At 40.1% G+C, this 10,267-nt stretch overlaps 1 protein-coding gene across 2 annotated transcripts in view; it reads left to right on the top strand.

The window, feature by feature from the left end:
• LAMA4 (laminin, alpha 4) overlaps positions 1-10,267 on the top strand; it is a 132,589-nt gene that overhangs the window by 72,419 nt on the left and 49,903 nt on the right. For both annotated transcript variants that reach the window (XM_012645091.1, XM_012645090.1), the window contains exon 13: positions 6,676-6,792. In XM_012645091.1, the coding sequence (XP_012500545.1) occupies positions 6,676-6,792 (117 nt within the window). The remainder of the gene's footprint in view (positions 1-6,675; positions 6,793-10,267) is intronic.

Below are 10,267 nucleotides of genomic sequence, written 5' to 3'. Positions count from 1 at the left end.
TGAAGCAAGTGCCAATTCCAGTAGGAATGAATTGCTGCACCTTCCAAGGTGGAAAGGGTCCAATGTATTAACCTGACACCAAGAGGACTTTTTGAGGAATGGTGCTAAGATAAAGGATTCAGAGGTATTCTCTTCTGCTGACAGGTTTATGGGTGGTGAAGAGGAACATAAATTCTTGAGCCCATACATAGTTTACATCCCTGCTCACATGTACACTCTCTTCCTGGACCCATTGTACAAGGGAGTTGAGGGCAAGAGAGAGGCTAGTCAATTTCTGCTAGAAAGATCACCCTGTTCACCTTGTTGTTAAGAGTCTCCAACTTTGTTCCTTGGTGAGTATTAATATGGGATCAAAGGTGTGTGTGTTTTGCAATCAATCTCATAGTCTACCCACTTGACTCTTGGCCAAATTCTTTGACTCCAATTTTTCCAATTTTGTCCTTTAATATCTGGAGCAAACAGGTAGGCTATTTATGTCTGTCTAAAAGTCAGTATATATCTGTACTTAAGGCAATCTCCATTTCCCCAAAGTAAATAAACAAGTGCACTGCATGGAGCTCTTCCCACTGGAGAGTATTTCTTCCTGACACTGTATTCAGGAACATCCCTAAAAAATATTATAGTCTGGAAGCACTCCATTTTCCTCTAATAACAACTTATTCATCCAATAAAAACTAATTCATCAGAGCTGAATAGTATCCACCTTTGTCAGTGAGTCTTAGGGAGCCCTCCAAGAGGTCATAGGTGTAAAGTTGAAGGGGAGGCAGAAGTGAAACAGAGGTAGGTAACATGATATAGTCTGGTCTCCCTGTTCTTGTACTTTATTATGTCCTCTGAATCTTCTAGGGATCACTTGCAAGTATATTAGTTCTATTACATGATGAATTGTTGTATCCACCTAACATTAAGATTCCTTAAGTGTAGTGATACCCTCTCTTTGATGTCACATGGTCAGGTGCTCAGCCTCAGCTAGTGCACAGTAGATTTCAAGGAGTTGCTTTTCAAATAGGGTCTTGCTTTTAGCTGCATGCATGGCTTCACATTATTTGGAAATTTGTTAGAAATACAAATTCTTGAGCTTCAACCAAGATATATAAATCTGAGGATGATTCTACTAAGCTCCAAAGTTTGAGAACCACTGACTTTACATGATGTCCTATCATGCCAAATATTATTTAAATTATAAACACTTCACTGATGTGGTAGCTTCTGAGTTTTTGAGGGCTTTAACTCTCATCTCTTGGCATGTGTGTATCTTTCCAAAACATCTAGTGTACTTGTCTTGGCATCAGGTCCAGTTAACATGGTGGACCAGAACTCTAAACATTCTAGAGTTCATCTTATCTTAAGTTTTGTTCTCAATATTCATATTTTTAAAATATTGTTGTATTTTTGCTGCTATAAATTACTAATATAACTAGGTATTCCTAAAATCAAGTTGAAACTATGATAATTGTTTAGTTCTTGGTTTGATAAGAATGCAGTTGTTCTCGTGCTTGTGTCTGTGTGTATGGATGGGTTGCTCTTGCAAGTGAGTGAGCAACGTGTACCTTTTTTTGCACTGAGAGCACTAAAACACCAAAGGAGCCCAGGACCATGTGTTCTGGGTATGTGTAAGTTTTGGAAAGCCATATTACACATGGTATGTGTGGAAAGCTCTATAAGCAAATCTCCCAGCCTGGCTGGTCAGCAGCTGCAGAGATAGGGAGACTAATTTAAGCCAAGGCTATGCAAATACAAAGAGGCAAGGAAAATTCCCAGACATGGCCATAGCTTGCAAAGGCAGTCATCCGGTGGGGCCAGAATTTGTGCATGCCCACACCTAGAGGGCTGAGAACCAGTAGTAGTCACATGTCCGCTCCAAGCAATGCATGTACTCACAACAACCTCCATTGAGAGGGGTCGTCTTCTGACAGATTGACACATGCATGTTTCAACATATTCACAAAGATTAAGGTGAAAAAATTGTGAACAAAGAGAAAGCTATGAGCAAAACTCAGGGATCCAAAAAGTCAGGGAGTACTGTCTTCTTCATCTTTGAATTCTCAAACATTTAGCACAATGCCTGGCACAAAGTAACAGCTCAGTAAATGTGTTGATTTAATGAAAACCTAAAGGACTTTCCAATTTGAGGATCTGTAGTTTTGTCAGATTGTGCCCAAGTTTATTGAAGATCTATTTTCAATGCTGAGTAATAAGTGATTCTTCTTATCCTGAGAGTTTCAAGGACCTGACCCTAGCCTGTGGCATACCACTGTTCTATTCCCAAGAGAGGACTTAGAGCCTTTAAGTAAGAGAGAAACAACACTGTGGTCAGATGCAGACCCAGAAGCATGTTCAGTACCGAGAGCCCTGAAGTGAGAAGTGGACCTGCCAGGCCAAACCAACCCTGGTAGGACAAAGACAAGCAGTGGCATGCAGGAGACCCCAGCCAGAGCCCAGCTGTCTCCTTAGCCACGGAAAGTAAGGATTATTACCGAGAAAAAAGTGAGATCTATTGCTACTAGTAATGGTAAACTGTGTGTGGTTCTCATTTTATATTCTAAGTTGTCAGTATCAGCAAAGTGCTTTGTCTTCTACATACATGTGTGCTAGAGAACACATGCAAGTATATTGTGTGTTAACATGGTCAGTTCTCTATTAATTTATTTTTAGGAATGGATCTTGTTGTCAAAGGCCCTTTGTAAAGTCTGTAATGAGGAAGGGTAACACACAGTCCGTGAACTGAGAATCAAAGTACCTGCATAGGCACAAACCAGCTGATTTGCTAGTGGCAGGTCAATGTCAGTGTGTGTGTCAGGACGCACTGGACTTTGTAAATGTAGCAAGCAAGTGGACAGTGTTACCTATATGAACAGACTTCAGTTCTAAAAGTGAACGATTGCCAAAATAGCTTTTCATTAAATGTTTCTTATGCACAATTTTTTAAAAACTTCATGCATGTGGATAGCAGAAATTTGGCATTTTAGTGATTCAGACAGATGGTAGGCCTCATTTTAGCTTTACTAAACAAACTCTTCTACTTAAGTACAAACGGACAGCATGAGCAATATTTCAGGAAGAGAACAGCATAGCATGGAGGCATTTTAAAGCCCTGCTCAGTCTCGGTTCTCCTTCCTCTTCCTGTTCTTCAGCGCTGGCATTAGCCACAGTTGCACCCCTTTGCCCTTGCCCTGTCTCCTCCCTCAGTGACTTCAATGGTCTCACTGCTTCAGTCCTTGAGAGGGATCTGCGTGTCTGCCTCCTTATTCATAGCCAAGCCCGTGGCACCACTTTCATATTGGTGTCTGTCTGCAGGAATAGCCACGTAGCTATGTCCTGCTATTACCTGCTAAAAATCAACTGTTTTTTCAATTTCCCTTCCTAATTTTCGCGTTCCTGTCCAGGGGTCTCTTCTACTAAGTCCCAGACTCTAAGTCAGCCCCTCCTCCCCAGCAGTCTGTAAGCAGTGATTACTCCAGCCCTTTGTACCTCACTTAGGGACATTTTGGTCTGCCCCCTACCTAGGCTCCTGCCCTCCCTCTTCTTCAGATCACTGCTAGATTGATTTCAAGGTGTCTGTCTAATTGTACAGAAACTATATAATCAACCTTCATCAAAAGCCTTCAATGGCTTCCTACTTAAGGAAGGTAAATTGCCCAGCCATCCATGGTGTGAGCTCACACACTATCCGAGCGGTATCTCTTGATTTTCCTATAAAACCTTCTTCCCAGCCATTGGAGACCAAGAACTTCTTATTTCCTTTGCTCTTAGTGTGTCCTTTGCTCATCTCTCTCACCTATGCTTAATTCTGCCTAGCCTTTAAGCTAGGTTAAATGTCTCCTTCCTTAGAGTGCCTCACCTACTTATTTGAATCCAGTGGTTCTTACATTGCTGCAGTCTTAGATCCTTTTGAGGGTTCAGTGAAAACTGTGGAATACACACACACACACACACACACACACACACACACCCCTCTGCCATGAGAAAAATGTGCACTTGTTCATATGTATAAGGTTGACAAACCCCAGGTTAAGAACCCTGAGCACCAGAAAGAGTCCTGCCCTCTACACTGGTGCAGCCATCAGTTGTACCCCTGGAATGATCACCAGGCTTCATCACACTTAGCATATATTCTTCTACATTCCAGTCTAGGAGGCATTTTTAATTGCTGAATGCATAGTTGTGTATCGTGTCTGTGTGTGTGTGTGTGTGTGTGTGTGTGTGTGTGTTATGGTATGCATCTAGTCTATCCCCACTAGACTGTAAGCATTAAAAGGGCAGCACTCTTGCCTTGCACAAATTATATCTTTATAGCATAAAACGCAATATCTTGCATTTGTTACATTTGTTAATGAACAGACAAATGCATGGAGCACTCTCAAGTAATACAGAAATGATTTGTGTATACTGGTTATTCTTAATTACAAACACTCTTATTTATTTCATGTTAACTTAGACTTCTAAATTACTAAACACTACTATTATTCTTTTGCATACTTTTGCATATTTAAATGTCATGAAATTTTAATTCCTTCCAGCAAAATTTAAAATGTAACCCTTTATTTATTTAGTAGTCTTTTCTACAACAAATTGATTTGATGGGTCTGACTTCATCAGAATTTGACTCTGTGTTTTAGAAAGCAAATTTAAGTGTTTTAAGTTCAAATTTCACTATTAGACCTATAGCATGGGCTAGAAAATAATAACACCAAAGTTTCAGTCTTTATACAAAACCAAAAAAATACCCACATAGGTTAATCAATTTGATGTGTGCAAACAGTAGCCACACAACTAATAATTACATTATTTATTTTGTCATTTTACTCCTAACTCCAAAAAGTAACAGAATGATAAAAAAAATATTTATCACATGAACATAAGATTCTGTATTTTTTAAGTAGGTAAAAGACTCTTTAAAAAGCACTGTTTTGGGGGGAAGGGGAGCAAGGGCAACATAAGTAACCTAAACATCTGTACCCCCATAATATGCTGAAAAAAAAAAAAAGCACGGTTTAGGGATTCTCGTAAACCAACTCTGCCTTCCTAGGACTGTTCCTATCCTTTTTTTTTTTTTAAAGATCAGGAAATTTTTTGCATATGTTATAGATACTTAAACATGTGAATAGTGCTAATTATGTCATTTTCATAATTATTAGTTTTCAAAACTTTCTTTTGTTCAAGTTGACCATATTTCTGTGAGAACATCATTTCTTTGTTTCAAAGCTAATTTAATTCATCTCTAATGCTGTATATAAGTGGGAGAAACCCATTAACTTGAAGCATATCACTGTCCATTGACTGCAAATAAGCTTATCCCACAGTGCTGTAAGGACACAGCTTTGAAGTTGGGCTCTGACTTAAAGGTGTCAGCATTGTTCTCTTACAGCAACCCAGATGCGAGAGCTCACAGAAGGGGTCATAGCTCAGACCCTGTAAAAGGAAAACAGCTCTGTGAGAGCTAAATAGTCTCAGCTTTTTTTTTTTTAACCTCCCTTCCTTTACATACTTTAATACACATATTTTACAATATTGCTTTTGGGCAGAGCTTTATAAATATCTTTCCTTATAGAAATAAGAATCATTGATCCTAGTCACACTGCATTAGGCTGGATGGATATTGACAGGAAATTGATTTTTTTAATGTTCTTGCATTAAAGGGATGTTCAAATGTGATTCTTTTCTGTCTCTAGACCTACATCCCTGGTTATAATGTATTTGGGGAAGACGTGTTTCATTCTTCCTTTCCACTAAACTGAGAAAGACTGCAGGGAGTAAGAAAGGCCATTAAGATGAACTTAGAAAGTTTTAAAAATATTTCCTTCCATATCTAGGTTTCTACAATTATTTCTATGATATCCTAAATTACACAATAACATATATTTCAACTCTAACTTAAAATACTATTTCTAAAGGAATTTTAACTCATTTTTTACTCAAATTGTGAAATGTCTTTTACTTTTCCCTCCTAAAATTTCATTCTGTTACTTTCAAACTCTGAACTCATTTGAAGCCCCATAATATTTCTTCAGAATCACAACATCCCTGCCTCAAGAACTCAAAAGTGAAGGTAGAATTGAAGAATTCACACACACACGAAAAAGTATTAATACATGGGCAGTTTCCTTCCTCAAAAAGTTTGAGCATCTAACATCAGGAGTTCAGAGTGGTATGAAGCAAGATCATGATTTTATGCTTCGATAATAAGGCCATTTTTAATTGTCAAAAGGACATTGATATTATTCTGTATATATTCTATTCCTGTCCAAATGGGCTATTTGTGCCAGGCCCAAAGTTGGCACATGAAAATGCTTTTATTTAATTTGTTTTTCAATTACTGTAAATATAGAGCCTATATTCAATCCTGTCTCCATAGCCCCCTTTACATAATGGAAAAAAGTCAAATGCCCTCTCTAAAGTGCTAACTCTCTTTGAGATGCTGACATTGTAAGTAGTCCTAACTAAGTACTTCGATTCTCCCCAGGTGCTTATTTTATTAATATTATCTCCATATTATAAATGAAAAGCCGAGCACCAGACAGATAGCATTACCCAAAGGCACACAGCAAAGATGGAGCTGGGATATGAACCCAGATTTGCCTGAGTCCAAAGACAGCAAGTTGACATTTACTGCTCTCCCTGATGCTGTCCCTAAAGACACATTCTCTCTCTCACCCTTGCTCTTCCTTCCTGCAGAAACAACATGAGAGAGTGAGGGAGCAAATGGAAGTGGTGAACACTTCTCTGAGTGCATCTGCGGACTCTCTGGCAATGCCTCGTCGGACAATTGCGGAACTTGACGATATAATAAAGGTAAGGACCCTCGTGACTTGTTCAGGTTCGTATTTCTAGCAGGTTAGAACAGTCTCACAGAAGAACAAATTCAATTCAAATCTATCAAGTTGTTAGGCATTATAAAAATAAAATCAGGTGACTGAATTTTTCAGTTTCTAGCACCGTACGGTGGCCACTAGCCACATATGACTATTTAAACTTAAATTACTTAAAATTAAATAAATTTAAAAATTTATTTTGAGTCGCATTAGCCACATTTCAAGTCCTCAGTGGCTACATATGGCTAGCAGCTACTATATTCAACAACACAGATATCATCACAGAAAATTCTATAGAAAATGCTGATCTAGATCCATCTTATTCACTCTGTACTCATGACGTTGTGTGTTTAATAAATCTGGCATTGAAAATCAATGAAAGCCACATCTTTTTAAAAGGAGAAGTTTCCCAATACGATGCTGTGAAGCAAACCGTCATGAAATTACTCTTAGCTCATTTTTATTACTTGTCAAAAGATATCACTTTAAGGTCATCTGATAGCCATCTCATTCTATGACTATTTCGGCACCAAGCTCCCCGTCTTCCTCTCTGTCTCAACCCCCCTCACTGTGCTTGGTGACATCAAAATCTAGATGGATGAGCCCCCCAACTCTCTGACCTCCAGCCCCTTGAACCTCTCCTCTCCAGCCAGCCTTTCCTCCAGTCCACCTCCGTCATCCCTCCCATGGCCATACCCAGATCTTGTCATCAATAACTGTACCTCCCCCCGAATCCTGGTTCAACGCCTCCCTCCCTGTGCACCATCTCTTATCTCACTTACTCTAGAATGCCCACTCCAGCAATTCTCTGGCCACGTGAAACCTCCTCTGCTTCATTTACCCTAGCCCTCTCCTATCCTCTTTTCTCTCCTTGAGCAGCTAAAATTACCCATATCATCACTCTCTGAAAACACCCTTCACTTTCATATGTACCTGTTCCCCTGTTGTACTCACCTGAGAATGCTAACTCTGTGTCCCCAGTAACCCAAGTATCCGCAGAATCATGGCTGTATCAAAGCAGCTGAATGCGACTGCTGGGAACCCACCTCCCCTTCTATCAGTTCTGGCTGATAACTTGCTTTATGCTTAACTGAAAAATTAGAAACAAATGGAAGACAGCTGCCTTCATCCTCCCTCATCCTCAAATGTGCCAACCCACCTGCCTCTGCATCCACACCTCTACCTCCCTCCTGTTACAGATGTCCCTTCTCCTGCCCGATCCCTTCACCTGGGCTCGGAATCCCTTCCTTCCTCACCTAGACAACAGGGCTGCAGGGTTTCACCACTGAAATTGTGCCCTCTTTCTTTTGCAGCATCCAATTTTTACTCTGCTGAATCATTATTGTCTACGTAAAAACAAGCTCTGGTATCTCCTCCTATCTTTTAATAATCAAACAAGAAAAAACTCTTAAAAAAAATTTTTTTTTAAAGCTTACATCCCATCTAACTTCTGCCCCATTACTCTGCTCAGCTTCACACACAATGTCTCAAGTCATCTGTAGTTGCTGTTTCCACCCCCAGCTCCAGCTCTCTGCTGTCCTCAGCCCACTCTGAATAGTATTCCACCCCCCTCCACTGAGACTATCCCCGTCCAGGTCACTAGCGACACCCGTGTAGCCAAAACTGCACAGAGAGAGAAGCCTGTCTCTCCTGGGCTTTCTCAGCCTCGACACAGCTCCGCTAGCCGCCCTCCTTCGTTAGCCCTTGGGGCTCTTTCATTCTGGCTTCTGTCACCTGCTTCTCTCCCCTCTGGCCACTCCTCCCCAGCCTCCTTCGCTAGCTTCCCCTCTGCACATCCTCTCCATGGTAAGTGTTTTAGATTCTGCCTACCAGGTACAACCATAATCTCTTATTCTTCTTTGGTTTTCATTTGGTTTTTTCATTTTTTTACAACCCTTCAAAAACGTAAAAAGTATTCTTAGCTCACGGCAGTATCAAAACAAGCTTTGAGCTGTACTTGGCCCTGGGCCATGCTGATCCCTGCTCTAGATAATGAATGGCTCTATGCTCAGTCCTAGGCCCTCTTTTCTACGTATACTCTCTCCTTAGTTGATCTCATTGAATCCCCTGGCTTTAAAGAACAATTATCCGCTGACGATTCCACAGTGTATACCTCCAGCACTGACACTTCCACTGCGTTCGAAACTCCTATAGCCACATGCTTATGTGAGGAAAAGGAAAAAAAATACACAAATTCTTATGTGATATTTTCAAGTCAGAACTCAGTGTGATGTGTAACAAAATCACAATTTCATCTACCATATAACAGACATATCAAACTTAACATGTTCTAAATAAAACATGCACCTCCCCCAGTCTGCCCCATCTCAGTAAATGGCATAACCCAATTGCTGAAATCAAAACCCCAGAGTCAGTCTCAATTTCCCCTTTTTCCTCATCGCCGAGACAAATCCTGACCACTTCCCTCGTCTCTACTGCCGTGCATTAGACCAGTGGCTTCATCTCCAGTGTGCACTGCCCCAGGAGTCTCCTGAGTGATCCATTTGCCCCAACTCTCGTGCTTTGAGACTCGTTTTCTATGCAGTAACAAAACAATCTTAAAAACATGATCGGATTATGTCACTTCTACCGCATAAAACCTCCAATGACAAAGTAAGAAACAAGCTAATTTTATTGTGGCCCAAGAGACCCTAAGTGGCCTGGTTCAACCCCCCTCTCTCACCTCATGCCCTACTCTCTTCCTCACTCACTATACTCCAGCCCACTAAACTCCTCTCTGTTTTGCAAACACACTGTATTTTTTCCTGCCTCAGGACTTTTGCATCTGCTATCCTCAGAGCTTCAAATGGCTGGTGTCCTTATGACCATTCAATCCAAATGAATCCCTTACCTTCAACCACTCTCCATCCCATCCCACTTGTTGTATTTTATTCAAAGTATCTTTTACTCTCTGAAATTAGCTTATTCACTTATTTGATCACTTATTTATTATCTATATCTGCCCACTAAATTGTAAATTCCTTGAAAGTAGAGGCTGTTAATAGGCGTTCCATCTCCTAAATGAATACTAGCGCATTGTAGGCACATAGTGAATATTTGTTAAATGAATTAATGAGTAAAGGTGGAAGGTCTAGGGTATTTTTTTCTGTTTATACAATTAAAAACAATTTTTTCCAAAGTATTATTCCCCAGATGACCAACCAAATGGCCAGAGGCTTAATACTGTCTCCATAAAAATGAACCCTATGTGCTAGGAACTGTATCACATTCTGGAAATACAAAAATAAGTTAAACTCAGTTCCTACCTCCTAGTATTGTGTGATCTGATGAGTTAAATAATCATGTAAAATGATTACAATAATGTGATACATGGATAATAGAAATATATGCCAACACTTAAATTCATCCTGAAGAGATTAGGGATGGCTACATAAAGGAAGTGATATTTGAGCTTATTTGGAAGGATGAGTAGAACTTTTCCAGGTGTATCAGGC

Source organism: Propithecus coquereli, unplaced genomic scaffold (genome assembly GCF_000956105.1).
Source record: "Propithecus coquereli isolate 6110/MARCELLA unplaced genomic scaffold, Pcoq_1.0 Scaffold225, whole genome shotgun sequence".
Lineage (NCBI taxonomy): Eukaryota > Metazoa > Chordata > Mammalia > Primates > Indriidae > Propithecus > Propithecus coquereli.
Note: the sequence above shows the minus strand (reverse complement) of the source record. Positions and strands in the feature narration are given on the sequence as shown.